A 15,258-nucleotide genomic window follows, 5' to 3' on the forward strand; every position below is an offset into this window, starting at 1 on the left:
CGAGATGCGGTGATGAGCATTTTATTCGCCAGACGGTCCAGTACAGGAATTTCGATTAAGGTGATGAATTTTAGTGGTTGCTATATGCAGAGTATATGCATTTAGAGCAAGTATGTATATACAGGAATACGTCCGCCTATCAACTAACAGGAAGTTATGCTACTAACGGAACCTAAAGCGAAAAATGCAATGCAAAGCGATGCCGATGAATGAGATGGGTATTGAATTCTTTCTCCAACGCGAACGTCACTAATTCCATGTCATCATAACCAGGAACCCACTTATCAAAACCAGGCACCAAAATAAACAGATATCTATGATTTTCCCTGGACAAAACCCAGAGTTCACGGTGACCAAATGCCCATCAGAAAACGTCTCAAGATTACCGGAATTATCAAAAGGGGAGGATCAGGGATACTAGTAGCACAAATAAGACAGTGTATATATATATATATATATATATATATATATATAGAGTGATAATCAAAGATATGGAGAGAGATTTCTATGATCATGCTGATCATAGCCGCTTGGATTGTCTTGTGCCAAAATAAGCCAAGTTCACAGGCGTGTCGTTGATACCTATAATAGGGGCTGCATCTCCTAGCATTTCCCATGGTTTCGGAGGATATGGGCCTGTGATTCGTCCGTTTTGTTGAAAACGCAGTTTATTTGTAAATAAATTAGGCTCTTCCACCATGCCGGGTGTCAGAGTGTTTTGGCTCGGGGGCGGGGTAGATTGTACATGTTGTGTGAGGTTCGTAACCGGCGTACTTGTAGAAGCTCGGGAGCTCCCGTGGGTTGTAATCGATTGGCTTTCAATAATAGGCCCGAAAAGAAATAGGAGACGTGCATCGTTTTGCGGATGAAGAAATGCTGGGCACTTGTCTCTCAAAAAGCGGGCACATTCATATCGCGCTTCATCAGAGAGAGTGTCCACCAGGGTAGAACAGACATCAAGGGCTTGGAGCTGTAAATTAGCCCACGAGCTCGGTAGCATGCGGAGGAGACTGTCGCATTTCGTAAAGGTCGAAATGGACGAGATAAAACTTTGAGTTGAGCGGCGAGCAAAGAGTGGTGATCTTGAAATGCAGCATATCTGGACCAGAAGTCGAGTTTGATGATTAATTTCCGTCCTTGAATCGCAGTTTGGAGGGACTAGTGAACGATGGAGAGCCACTAGGCGAAGTAGGACAAAGAACCAAACGCCAATTGAGAGTTCGGCGACCCCTAAAGCGGTGGAGCTTGCACCGGACTCCAGATCAGTTCCTTTCTTGGCGTTCGCGAGTTCTACCGTTTTCTGTAAAAGCAGAAACATCTTGTCACCGAGATCAGCGCCCATCGAGGACGGGGAAAACTCGTCCGGAATCGAGTACGACAATTCTTCAACTATGCAAAGATAAATTAATGCATCCTCTTCACTGGAAAAGGTCGTTAAGCTGCTGGAAATGAGCGAAAGGCTCAGGATTTCACGTTCTGCGCGCTGCCTAATCTTAAGAAGGATGAGAAGGGGGAAAGCTTTGCGGATAGTCCTTGGAAAGAGTCTTACCAGATGAGCGGCGCTGACTGGCAAGACATTCAAAACTTCGAGCCAGCGACGTTCGCCGTTACGAATGTCAGATTCTGCTGTTCTAAACAACAAATCGACAATGCTGCTTCTTGCAGCATCCCCATCCGGGTTAGCGTCGAGAAGGAGCCGTAGTTTAACCAGGCAATAAGAGAGGGAAAGATCGTCGATCAGCCCAACTACGCTTTGTGTTTTTTGCACGCCAACTACATTCAGGCAGAGTCAGTATGTCTGGAACACGAGCTTTAAGAGGATGAATATTACCTTGTGCTTTTAGCCCTAGAAGAACGTCTAAAGCCTGGTGAATAATATCCACGCAATTCGGGAACTCTTCCACGATCCGACCGGCTCCCTCAGGCCCGAATGCATTCAAGTTTTGAATGATCAACTCGCAGAGCAGAGGCACCAGCGGCGGATTGGAGGTGCTTTCCGGGTTGACGTTTGCCAAAGCTTCATTGACGAGGCCTAGAGCGTCATACGCGTGGTGTGTTATGTACTCTTCCCTGGTAGTTTTAAAGCGGTACGATACCTGTAATGCAAGTAAAGATTGGAATCTGAGAACTCATAAATATGCAATGGGACTCACCAGATCGATGGAGCCAAGTTCATAAAAGATTTCCTTCCGGAGTAGATTGATCATTTCATAGCGAAGCCCAGATACGTCTTGTATTGATTGTCGGTGCGAATCAGACTTCAACAGTCTGTCGATAAGGGCAAAAAATGCTTCGAACGTGACGCAGCCAACTCCAATGAGAGGCGGGAGGAATGTTAAAAGGTGTGGTCGTGGCGAAGACTTCAGTGTTGAGATAATCCATTTAACCATTAATCTGTCAAAAACATCTGAGTTAAGAACTCGCAATTGGGATAGATGTCTGGCGATCTCGTGGGATGAAGCGTTCGGCTCCTTCGACTGCTTAAGCTTCCGACTTAGCATATCAAATATTTTATTCATGTTTGGCTCATCCATGCCGCTTCCTGAATTGAGCAGCTGATGCAAACCTTCAGAGAATGCCGGGCTGGCTATATTGACTGACTCTCCGGTATGATCAGAAACCGGGGAAGAAACCGCTCCAGTAAACTTCTTATCAAAGTGGGAAAGGTCACGGCGAAGCATTGCCACTACCGGGATTTCTCCTGGCAACTTCATCCCAACTTCAAGAAGGGACGATATCAACTCTATTATTGAAACATCCGCCTTGTTGACGTGTGCGTAACCAGCCAGAGCGCTCTTGAAAAGATCGCTTAAAGCCCCTATGGCCTTGAAAGAGTCGGCACAATAATTCAGGGTGTCCACAGCAGATATCAGTACGATGATATTGTCGGAACTCGAGGTATGTTTCAGAATATCTGCCAAAAGTGACAAGTCTCCGAGGCATTCAATGATGTCTCTGATCTCAAAAAATTGAGCGGGTGTTAGAGCGGAGATTTCGATTGCGCAGGCATTGTGATGATTTGGAGCAGTTCTTACAACCAGGGTAAGCTTATGAAGCATCGTAAGAAAGGCAGGGCAACATACCTCAGATATCGTTTGCGATGCAAAGAAACGTGTTCACGTATCCAATGCCCAATTTCAGATTTGATAGTCCAGTTGAGGTTTGAGAGGTCGGATGGAGTAAATAATCCTTCGTTATCACCAGCTATCGGCTTTGTAATGACCTCTGGCAGTCGGTGATGGATATAGCGTTTGGTGTTTAGTATTTGCTGGTTTTCGGAGCTTAATAAGAAGCCTGCTTTCGTAAGAAGGGTATTTCGAAGGTTCCAAACATGGCTCGGGAGTTTTCGACGCGGGAGGTGAGCGAGGAGCTGTACAGTGGGGTGCATTGGCTGCCAAACGTTCTTAGTCTAAGCTGTCAACTACCGACCAGGGATAACTTACCGCGTCGTTCCTCACAGCGCCTCTGGCCATAAGCCACTGCAGGTACTTGCCTACCGCAAAAGACTGGGAGCGGACGAGCTCACAAACTAGATGATAGATATTCGCGGGCGAAAACCCTGGTGTATCCGCTTTTTGCTGAAGAAAATTGACAATGCAATTGTCCGTATCCATACCAGCTCTCCTCCATTTCCGCAATAGTCGCACAGCCACGTATACTCGAGCAGATCCGCGGCGAAAACTTGTTGAGACCCATTCCAAAATCTTCATAATTAAACTTCCATGGTCGAAATGCAGATTAAGACACCCTGAAGAAAGTATCTCCATATCGTTCAATGAATCGGCGGAATCGAGCAAGCAGATAACCTGCTGGCTTGGTGATTGGCGGCCACTTTGACGACATATTTCAGCTTTGACGATTCTCTCGTTCCTGTTGGACAATGCGCCAATTTTTCTGTTGTCTTCTGAAAGGTGAAGGCAAAAACACGTAGTTAATGTGCTTTTGTACGTTCTCCAAGTCAGCGGTAGGACGAAACAAGCCGGGTGTGATTCGGCGAAGGTTTTTATCAACCATGAAAGACGGTCGGCAATCTGTTTCTTGGGACCGGAATCTTCGAGTGATAGGATCTTTGACCTTTCATCAGAAATGCCCTATTTGGGGGGGGGAAAATGACAGATCATACCGTTTTCAGCTTCTCGAGTAAAGACTCTGCGAGTGGACGCCCTCTCTTTCGATACCGAACGAGACTTGTCCAGTAAGCTCCGAGCATCGATAGCCATATGGGAAGGGTTCCGATCGGCGCTGTCCTTAGTGACTGAAGGAACCAGTCCAGGCACAACGCTTGATCGAGGAGCTGCTCCTGAAACAGTCGTGCCGCGAATCTTATGCTGGTCAAGAGAATTAAACGATAAGCTTAATGCAGTTCAGAATTGAATTTGGGGGTATAGCTTACACATATGACATCGTAGATGCCCAATTTGGTGTCCCACACGCAGTAACGACACTCTCTATAAACTGGTGCACATTGATGCTCCAATCTCGCACCCATTTAACCTCGAGGCTGTGCGTAATAGCTGCCGATGTCCCCTTTCTTTTAAAAGCGCGAATCTCATTCGCACCGACACACTTTACTAGCCACACAGCCCTACCAATTGGTATTGCCTTATTCACACATTGATCGAGAAGGATTCTTCCTCTGATTCCATGAGGTATCGTACGGCTTAGCCTTCGAAGAGGGACCGAAGGATTCGCCAAATCTCGTAGCCAAGTTTCTCGTTTGATATCAGTGAGGGTAACACGAGGAGGAGGTTTGAAAGTTGAAAATCCCGTCACTCTGCAGTGAGATTGTCGCTTGTCGATTGCCGCAGTAAAAACGGATGATAGAAGCTTTAACCCAGAACGATGTTTAAGTTGGACATAAAGTGACGGTCTAGCAGTATTACTCTCGTTCTGCGAGACCTGTACACGGTCGTAATAACCTTGTTTGGCGGTCTGATCTGTCAACGAGTCTTCCGGATGATCTCCTTTCCAGGGATAGAAATCCAAAGGTTCTAGGAGAGAAGTTAGTTTTGGTCAAACAGCTGGTGGATAAACACTAAACCTACTGCCTGAGTCGAAAATCGGGGCAGCCTCGGGTACTTCGATGCAGAAAGGTGTTGTTTGCACCTCGGCACCCGCATTCTGATTAACACGGGGTGTTTCTTCTCTGGAGCTGTGCCCTTGAGGTCTGTATCTCCACGGACGCACCGGCAATGGGGGCAGCGAGTCGGGCTGTTCGGGCTCATCGTTCGGAATTTCGGACTCTAAGCTTCCTTGAAAGCCGAATCCAGATACTTCTTCACCAAAATCCCAGAAGGGTCTACCTGTCCGGATTGGTGGCACCGTGTCTTGTAAAGCAAAAGGACTGGAAACTGCTTGAGAAAATCGAGCCTTTGGCGCTCTCTGTGTATTTGGTACGTCGATTCTTAGGTCCAACTTCTGGCGCTTGGTCGCCCGATTAGCGTCGCAAGTTTCATAGTCGCTATTTGTCAGGTCTATAACGGAATCTTGGGCTGCTTGTTCGACTGCTGAAGGATCGGTTTGACTGGGTCGTTGCGAATGTCCCTGGATGGCCAGTCCACTGGAGGACGAGTTACCACAACTCATCGAAGGGCGAGAACTCATCACAGGGCATTCCGGGGTGTTAAGGCTGGCCATGTATGGTGATTATCAATCCATTTTCGCGATGCCAAATTAAGTTATCTGGAGGTCGTGGAGGGAGGATAATTGGACGGAGCCGGCTCTATATGAGGAGAGACAATAGCTCAGCAACGAGGCGATCGTCGTCAACGCAGTTTCCTCGCCTCCTTTTCTTCAAAGCCTTGGAGAGACCGGGGGGGTCAGCTTCCAGTTTGTATCACCGAGTTCGTAGTATTATGGACGTACAACTTTCTGTATACTCAAACTTTACCGCAGTATAATCACGCGAAAATTCTGGACCATGTCTGGATTAAGTGCCATATCGCTCAATGATGAGCTTTCATGCGTGGAATGGGATCGACTCCATATATGGAGTCCCCAGGTCAGGCAAGGTAGGGCTTCTCTCGCCGAGCTCTGAGGAGCCACTCATAGCGGGAAAACCACGGAACACGGAGAACGGCAATCTTACGCGGGCGCTGGGCAACCATGACAACTAGGCGTGTCACGTGATTTGTCACACCCGTGTTTGCGCTGTTTGTCTGCGCCAGCCACCAGTCGGCACGGAACCGGAGCCACTCAAGAAGGCTCTCCGCTGTGATATGGCGCTCTTGCGACGTATTCAAAGGGGCGAGGAGGAGTAAGTGCCAAGAACGCTGGGCTTCAACGATAAAGAAACAAGAGCCACAAAGATTTCTTTGTCCTCGAAGCCGAGTGTTTCGCGAGGACCCAGGATGTCAGAGGCGACGGGGAAGCGTGAACTTGTGTCAATACCTGTTATTACGGCAAGCGTTGGCTTGACTGCCCCTACGGAGTAGATTCACCGTAAATAGGTCGCATAATACCGTAATTACGTAACTTACGTGCGTTGACAAGCAAATGTGTTATCATCAGCTTTCCCCCATGACGTCTATCAAGCCTCTGTTCCTTTTTCAAAAGCCCAAAAAATGCAGCTAGCACCTTCGCTGCCGAGATTTTGCATCTTCGCATGTGCTGATTGGAATCTGTGATTTCATGCTGCTAAGTTCCTGTCTTTCCTGATGGGGCGACGTGACGAATCATCAAGCACCTGATGGGTTCTCTGTTCGTGCTCTTCTTGGTCTATGTCCTAGGCGGCGTTACCTTCATTCCCGTGGTTTTCGGCCTCTTGTTCCTTCATGCCTATCTAACTTTACCCTCCGTCGAAAATGCTCCGGAATTAGATAAGGATGGGTCTGATGGAATTCACCGATCCGCCGACGACCAGTCGTCCGTTCAAAGCGGTACAGATGTTCTCGCCGAGAAATTCCAGCGAACCCACGAATCGGACGTGGCAGCAGGATATTTCACCGTTTGTCGAGAGTATGTACCGGGAGGAGTCAATGGGAAGCCTCCGGAGCGGACCACTCCGGCGGGCGAGGTGATCACGCCCGAGAGCCCGAGTGTGTACCAGAGTATGTATCGAAGCATATTTGAGAGAAAACAGGCCCCGACTATCGACCCCGCGAAGCCGAATGGAAAGAATATCAAGAAAGGGCGAAACGTTTTCTACATAGTCTTGCGGTTCGTAACCATCCCTCGGAGAATTGCCTTGACAAAACACTAACCCGTTTCCCCACGCCCAGACACGGCCACCTGATGCTATACGATGACTCCGAACAAGTGGAAGTGCGTTACGTTATCTCCCTATCCCATTACGATGTTAGCATATACGGTGGAGGGGAGTCCATACCGGAAGGCGAATTATGGATCAAGCGCAACGCAGTCTGCCTATCGAGGAAATCGTCCCAGTCGGACGTTAACAACCCACAAGTGACAGCGCTTCCATTTTATATATTCTCTGATAATCCTTCAGAGAAAGAAGATTTGTATTTTGCAATTCTAAAAAACCTAGAGAAGCTCCCCGATTCCCCGATTTCTCCACCGACCGCTCAACATTTCGATGTCAAGGACATTGTCAATCTGGTTAAGCGTCTGCATTCGTCTGAGGAGAACCTTCAAACTCGATGGTTCAACGCTTTGGTTGGGAGACTCTTCCTCGCCCTATACAAGACGTCGGAACTAGAGAGCCACATTTGGATGAAGATCGCGAAGAAGATCTCTCGGGTAAAGAAACCAAACTTCATTACCAGCATTGTGCTTCGAAAAATTAATGCGGGGGAGGGAGCCCCATTGATCACAAATCCGAGGCTTAAAGATCTTACCGTCGATGGAAATTGTTGCGTGGAGGCCGACGTTATGTACGATGGCAACTTTCGTATCGAAATTGCAGCTACTGCTCGAATTGATTTGGGTACAAGATTCAAAGCCCGGGAAGTGGACCTTGTGCTCGCTGTGGTATTGAAAAAGCTGAAAGGCCATGGTTTGGTCCGCTTCAAGCCTCCCCCAAGCAACCGGCTTTGGGTATCATTTGAGACGATGCCAGAGATGGAGATGACTATCGAACCCATTGTCAGTTCTAGACAAATTACATACGGTGTCATCCTTCGAGCTATCGAAAGCAGAATCAGAGAGGTAATAGGGGAAACTTTAGTGAAACCTTTCTGGGATGATGTACCATTCCTAGATACGTCGCGACAACCCCATCGTGGCGGCATTTGGCAGGAGACATCGAGACCAATTAGCGATCATGGGGTTGCAGACGATTTCGGAGTGGAGCAACGCCCTGCAAAGGAACCGTCTGATGAAGTATTAGGTAGTGAGGGCCAGACTGTGGGCGTAGTTTCATTGTCTCCCCCTCCATCCCCAGATTCAAACGAGCAGAACAAGAGCACCTTGACGCTCGATGATGCACCCGCGGAAGTCGATAATATTTCTCAGGTGGATCTCCACCCTCCCCCTGGACAAGGGTCCTCGGAGCCAGAACTTCCGTTAACTTCGGACTCTTCAAGCGCGGAGCATATGGCATTGGATACGAAGCTTGAAGATACAGATGCAACGAGCACCATGGTCGATCTTCCCACATATTCTAATAATACATATGCGGGGTCACTGCATCACCGATCAAGGCAACGGTCTATATCTTTCCAAAAATCTCATGATCATTTTACGAATTCTCGTTCGAGGACAGACTCCATTCTCAGCAAAGCTTCTACGAGTTCTATTCCTGAGAGTAGTGACGGAGACTCGGCAGGTTTAACGGCTAAAAATATAAATCACCAAGAGGGTTCACCAACCACTAGATTAGGGTCGTCCCCATCAAGCCCAAAACCCTTGGAAACTCGCCAGACCATGAGCTCACTAGGGTCTGCCGCTGCTGCTGCCGCCAAAAAATGGGGATGGAACGTTTTGGGCCGCACTGATCAGTCGCACAAGGTAGGGGGAACAGTGATCCCGGACCATCCTATTGGCCGGGGCAGACCGTTACCTCCTCCTGGAACTCCGCTCCCTCCTCCGGAGAAATCAACTTTCAGAGTCAACCCGATTTCCATGCCTAAACGTAAACCTCTAGCACCACACTTATTTCCTGAAACCGCCGAAAGAAGTGAAAAGAACCTCCCCGAACGCAGACCCATGCGCCATAGAAAATCGACCTCGTCTACGAAGACGGAAGACAGTCGCACACAGGAGGAACTCCTGATTATTAGAGCACCGTCTGGTTCAGAACCGAATAGTCCGTTACCAGCTGAGGCGGAAAGTCCCGAAAAGCCTCCTTTGAATGGCGAAAATACCGATAAACAGTCTGTTCAAAATGGGAATCTGCCGGGACTCTCCGCTTCTCCCACCACCAAAGCCAATGTTCTGGATGCAAATGGTCACGAAGAGAGTCGTCATGCTTTGGATGCAACGGAGGAAGTAATTGCTGCGGTGAATCCCGTCGAGAACCTGGTGTCTTAGATGCTCGAAACTTCCTTAATGAATATTTCATGTGTATTGTTCCACCTTGCAGGATTAACCGATCAATGTATGTAGAAATAATACGACAGATAGAGTTACTGCTAACAGGCCGTTTTCTCGACTCAGCCATAATTACGCAGTAGGAGTAATAAAAAGAGTTTGTCTAGCTACTTGCTAACTTTGTACGCAAATTATGAAGTAGCTCACGTCCTCAGCAGTCAGTGATGGATGGAACGGCTTGATCTATGGTTCTGTATTTTAGGGAGGCGGATAATCGGCCTGTCCCTCTGGGCGGTGGGCGATGGCAAAATAGCCGCCCCTACTCTGTACACTGCCAACTTACGTAACCGTACGTCAGCTCATCCCTGAAGCATACGCACAGCTCTGAACGGGTTGAACATAGTCCTTTAGCTTATAATCCTCCTTTCTTCGCATTATTGAGTCAGAGAACATTGTTCTTCAACTCACTTTACCCTCACATTTGCTTTTCAGTCGGGCCGAGATTAGCGCATCAGGGAACCCCCTTCCCGAAGCTTAGTGCCTCCTCCCACTTTCTCCCAACGGGGCCATCATGTCTATGGCATATAACTCGACAGTCACACGCAATATAGATATGAGCAGGTAGAGTGATTTGAAGCCCTGTTTGACATATGAATTGAAGGCAATGCTAATGTGAGCGCAATGTGAAGGACCGAAGCCGATTTGGCCGTGAACATCCGCAAAGCCACGAGCATTGGTAGGCACCCTCATTTTAATGCGAACCCCTTATCAACCTTCTAACGTTGACACTTTTGCAGAGGAGACGGCACCCAAACGTATGCTCACCCTCGCCTTATTCCGCCCTCACCCATGATTTCGACTGATTCGTTCTAGGGAAACATGTTCGGAGTTGCATTGTGTATACGTGGGACCACAAATCCTCCGCTTCATTCTGGGCGGGCATGAAAGTGTGAGTGGTATCTACGAGCTAGCTCTCTGAGTTTTCTGCTATGGGATATCTGGGCTGGGAAAAGTGATCACTTTGCTGACACAGGGATACGCATATTTCTAGGCAGCCGGTTTTGGCAGATGAGGTCCAGACGTTTAAAGCGCTTATAACCGTCCATAAAGTGTTGCAGGAAGGTCATCCGATTACGGTTAAAGAAGCCCAATCCCATGTTCCGTGGCTAGATAGCCTGGTACGAGGCGTGGCTGGCGAGGGTCTTCGGGGTGAGTAAGACCTTACTTTTTCGACAAATTGTTACACCGAGAACCTCAATTCAACAAGCGGTTGCTAAAAAAAAATTCCAGGATATGGTCCGTTGATCCGTGAATATGTTTTTTACTTGGAGTCCAAGCTTGCATTTCATCGTCAGCATCCTGAATTCAATGGTGAGCATCGGAATTCCGCTCCATAGACATTCGTCACTCGAGGTCCCTTTTTTTGGTATTAACGGTGAATGGCCAGGTTTGTTTGAATATGAGGAATATATCAGTCTCAAATCCATAAATGATCCAAACGAAGGGTAAGACATAGCCCTTGAATATGCCTTGTATATTCGTGGCTAACGTTGTTTAGATATGAGACAATTACCGATCTTATGGCTTTACAGGACCAGATTGATGCTTTCCAAAAGCTTATTTTTTCTCATTTCCGCGGCGGAGCCAACAATGAATGCAGGATATCAGCGCTGGTGCCTCTGGTACAAGAAAGTTACGGGATATATAAATTCATCACCAGCATGCTAAGGGCCATGCACACAAGTAAGCATAATGGGCCGATACTCACGTCTGTCAATGCGCTAATGGAAGTTAGCCACCGGAGATGAAGAGGCATTGGAGCCTCTCCGAGGAAGATACGACGCGCAGCATTACCGACTTGTTAGATTCTACTACGAGTGCTCAAATTTAAGATATTTGACCAGTCTGATTACCGTACCCAAGCTCCCACAACAACCTCCAAATCTTCTTGCTGAGGACGAAGATCGGCCAGCCCTTCCCAAGAGACCATCTAAGGAGGTGGAAAAAGAACCGACACCACCCCCGAAATCGACCATCCCAGACCCCGAACCCATTAATGACTTCTGGTCAACGGAAGCCAAGCGTCAACAGGAAGAATATGAAGCCGAACAGCGTAGGCTCCAACAACAGTGGGAAGACCAGCAACGACAGCAAATGCTTGCGCAGCAGCAGGCCCAAAGAGATTTTGAAGAACAACAGAGATTGCAGGCAGAGCAACAAAGGCTGGCTCAAGAACAACTGCTCCGGGACCAATACCAGCAACAAACCCAAGGCCGTTTAGCTGAACTTGAGCAAGAAAATCTCAACGCGCGTGCACAGTATGAGCGAGATCAACTCCTGTTACAACAGTACGATAAACGAGTGAAAGATTTGGAGGAACAGCTTAACCAGCTAAATTCCAATTATAACCTTCAAAACACTTCCAAAGACGACCAGATCCGTGCGCTGCAAGAACAAGTCAACACTTGGAGGTCAAAGTACGAAGCCCTTGCGAAACTCTATTCCCAACTGCGCCAGGAACACCTCGACTTGCTGCAAACGACAAAATCCTTGAAGCTCAAGGCTGCTTCTGCCCAAGAAGCAATCGACAAGCGAGAGAGGCTCGAGCGCGAGATGAAAACTAAAAACCTAGAACTCGCCGATATGATCAGAGAACGAGACAGAGCACTCCACGAGAAGGATCGTATCTCTGGCGGAAACAAGGAGGAGCTTGAGAAGGTCAAGCGTGAATTGCGCTTGGCCATTGAAAGAGCCGAAAACGCAGAACGTGCGAAGAGCTCCGAGATATCTGCCATGCTTTCGAAGTATAATAGGGAAATGGCTGATCTTGAAGAAGCCCTAAGGGTATGTCTAGAAGTTTCATTTTCTCGTGCATTGGTACGAGATGCTGATCATCTGGTCTATTTTCCACTTTCTAGAATAAGAATCGGGCGCTTGAGGAAGCGCGTAATAGCACGGGTGAGCGTGATCACGACCACGAATTGACATTACGAGAAAAGGACGAGGAGATCGAAGTCTACAAGTCCGGAATGGAGCAAGCCTTGATGGAGCTTGAAGAACTGAAGCTGGTATGTGTGCACAGAATAAGTCTCGTATGCCGACAGCTAACCTTTTCCTAGAACCAAGGAGATGTCGATAAGGCACTAGACACCCAAATTGACGACGTACTCCTGAGCTCCGTTACCAAGATCAATGACATTATAGACTCTGTGCTGCAGAGTGGAGTTCAACGTGTAGACGATGCGTTGTATGAACTCGATTCAACGATGCAGGCTGGCAACCAGAACGCCTCCCCGCCCTATGTTCTCTCACAGATCGAGAAGGCCTCCGCGAGTGCCACCGAGTTTTCAACGGCGTTCAATAACTTCATCGCCGATGGACCTAACAGTGCGCATTCCGAGATTATTCGCACCGTCAGTGTGTTCTCCGGTTCTATAGCGGATGTTCTCAGCAACACTAAGGGATTGACACGCTTTGCCACGGATGATAAGAAGGCAGACCAGCTTATCAATGCCGCTCGACAGTCGGCACAGTCAACAATGACCTTCTTCCGAGCATTGCAGTCCTTCCGGTTGCAGGATCTAGAACCCCTCCAAAAGACCGACGTTGTTATCAACAACAATCACGAGGTTGCGCTAAACTTACAAAAGCTCTCTAAGCTAGTGGATGCGTTTGCTCCAAAGAGCACCAAGCTCAATGGAACAGGAGACCTCGGTGACCTCGTCGACCGCGAATTGTCTAATGCGGCGAACGCAATCGAAGCAGCGGCTGCGCGACTCGCCAAGCTCAAGAAAAAGCCGAGAGACGGATACTCCACATACGAGCTACGTATCCACGACTCCATCCTCGAAGCGTCGATTGCCGTGACGACTGCCATCGCCGAGCTTATCAAGGCAGCCACGGCGTCCCAGCAGGAGATTGTTAGAGAAGGCCGTGGTAGCTCCTCACGGACGGCTTTTTACAAGAAAAACAACCGGTGGACGGAAGGATTGATCTCGGCCGCGAAGGCTGTGGCCACGTCGACCAACACGTTGATCGAGACCGCCGATGGGGTGATCTCTGGAAGAAACTCACCGGAGCAACTGATCGTGGCCAGCAATGATGTTGCCGCAAGCACTGCTCAGCTCGTCGCGGCTAGCCGTGTCAAGGCGACGTTCATGAGCAAGACCCAGGACCGCCTGGAGACGGCGAGCAAGGCAGTCGGAGCTGCATGCAGGGCGCTTGTGCGGCAAGTACAGGCTATCATCGCAGAGAAGAACCGCGATGAGACGGAGGCAGTTGATTACTCCAAGCTCAGTGGTCACGAGTTCAAGGTCCGCGAGATGGAGCAGCAGGTATGTACATTCCGGTCGAAACTGTAGCTGTGTGCGTCTTGCAGCCGTTGCTCAGGTATGCTAATCCGAACCTTCTTGTGTGCAGGTTGAAATCCTCCAACTGGAGAACAAACTTTCGCAGGCAAGGCAGCGTCTTGGGGAAATGAGAAAGATATCGTATCTAGAGTAATCTACCTGGAACGGCGGGGGAAAGGGGATCTCTTCCGCAATCGGGTCTTCTACAAGCTTCTACGGAGGGATAGTTTTGTCTTTCAACATGCCAAATACCAACTTTTCGCGACTCTGCCACATTTTGCGACGAGGAGGGAGGCCGAGTTTGCTGCTTTCCGAGTCATATACCCGGATTACCTTTTTTTTTTTTTTTTTTTTGCAACGCCTGGGTATCTCCCTTCCCCTCTAGGGTTGCCTGCAGTACAGTTTTTAGGCGGAAAGCAAAACGTGTGTATACGTGTATATATGTGTGTGTCCTCCGTATCTAGACTGAAAACCATGTTTCTCGTATCTTTCGACGAGAGTGGACGTATGTAATCTTGGAATCTTTTCTTTGTTGTCATTTAAACAAAAAAGCCCACACTGCGCGTCCAGGCGTTCCAGATTTCAAGTTTTGCACGTTGAACCGGGGCGGGGGAGGGAGGAGAGAGTTCGTGTGTGTTACAGTAGGCTTTCTTTGTTTCATCGATCGCGTCGCTGGGAGGGCTTGGGTTGGCGTGGAGATCCGGCGCACAGATCCCACCGGCGAGCGGGGTCGTCCGGGGCGCCAATGACATGCATGCACAACCCACCCTGGCAGGGCGGCGGTGGGGCTCACTTTTTATGCGCAGGAGAAACAGCCTCTCCGCCAATCAGCACCGGGTACTTAGCGCCGGCTCCATTTCCGCTCGTCCCAATCCTCTCCAAACATGACACCGGATGGGGAAAAAAGAGAAAAAAGACTCGATCATAACTTATGGCCACTGGCTGATTATAAATAGTCTGTGCAGTTTTGTAACTACGCTCTGGTTTTGCCACATGTGCATTCTGGACTTGATGGATTATCGGCGTCTTGGGGCGGGGGGGGAGGGTACGGAGTAAGCAAACCGGTGTTTGCTTGCCTGTCAGGCAGTTGCAGAAAGGTGGGGCCAAAAAACGTCATGAGCCTGTGTGCTGTCGAGAGAACACAGCTTGTGCATGGTTTTGTTTGCTTCGAAACTTGCTGTGGAGAGGGGGGTTGGGGGGGAGAGCTGGCCGGTAGGAGCCGTTTCCTGATTCCATCCCAGCCTCCTTTTGAAGAAACAACTCTCCTTTTTTTTTTTTCCCAACTTCAGATGGATGCCTAGATGACCGCGGAACACACGGTACGGAATGCTCCCCGCTGTGTTGTGGTGCGGCTGCCCCTCGGAATTTTGCGTGAGGGGCACCGCAGGCACAGCGCACGCGGCTGGGGCGCTGTTCGGGGGCTCGTTGGCAATCCCCGTTGCCATTCGTTACCAAAAGTTCGGACGATCTCCACCCA

At 48.8% G+C, this 15,258-nt stretch overlaps 3 protein-coding genes across 3 annotated transcripts; 2 read left to right on the forward strand and 1 right to left on the reverse strand.

The window, feature by feature from the left end:
• Nucleotides 1-68: 68 nt before the first annotated feature.
• On the reverse strand, nt 69-5,663 carry CIMG_00411 (RNA polymerase II mediator complex component Srb8). The gene is made up of 9 exons (XM_001246639.2): nt 5,046-5,663; nt 4,394-4,991; nt 4,124-4,328; nt 3,444-4,067; nt 3,084-3,391; nt 2,154-3,030; nt 1,832-2,096; nt 1,550-1,773; nt 69-1,492 (listed from the first exon to the last, which is right to left on the reverse strand). The coding sequence occupies exons 1-9, from the start codon at nt 5,635-5,637 to the stop codon at nt 521-523; spliced, it is 4,665 nt and encodes a 1,554-aa protein (XP_001246640.2). The 5' UTR covers nt 5,638-5,663; the 3' UTR covers nt 69-520.
• Nucleotides 5,664-6,545: 882 nt separating this feature from the next.
• CIMG_00410 (uncharacterized protein) lies at nt 6,546-9,602 on the forward strand. Its single transcript, XM_001246638.2, has 2 exons — nt 6,546-7,158; nt 7,221-9,602. The coding sequence occupies exons 1-2, from the start codon at nt 6,689-6,691 to the stop codon at nt 9,430-9,432; spliced, it is 2,682 nt and encodes an 893-aa protein (XP_001246639.1). The 5' UTR covers nt 6,546-6,688; the 3' UTR covers nt 9,433-9,602.
• A 205-nt stretch (nt 9,603-9,807) lies between these two features.
• CIMG_00409 (cytoskeleton assembly control protein) lies at nt 9,808-14,275 on the forward strand. Its single transcript, XM_001246637.2, has 12 exons — nt 9,808-10,053; nt 10,122-10,168; nt 10,230-10,247; nt 10,306-10,381; nt 10,484-10,641; nt 10,723-10,803; nt 10,880-10,937; nt 10,991-11,175; nt 11,228-12,276; nt 12,351-12,500; nt 12,552-13,766; nt 13,852-14,275. The coding sequence occupies exons 1-12, from the start codon at nt 10,004-10,006 to the stop codon at nt 13,933-13,935; spliced, it is 3,171 nt and encodes a 1,056-aa protein (XP_001246638.2). The 5' UTR covers nt 9,808-10,003; the 3' UTR covers nt 13,936-14,275.
• Nucleotides 14,276-15,258: the final 983 nt, after the last annotated feature.

This window comes from Coccidioides immitis (assembly GCF_000149335.2).
Source record: "Coccidioides immitis RS genomic scaffold supercont3.1, whole genome shotgun sequence".
NCBI classification, from domain to species: Eukaryota; Fungi; Ascomycota; class Eurotiomycetes; order Onygenales; family Onygenaceae; genus Coccidioides; species Coccidioides immitis.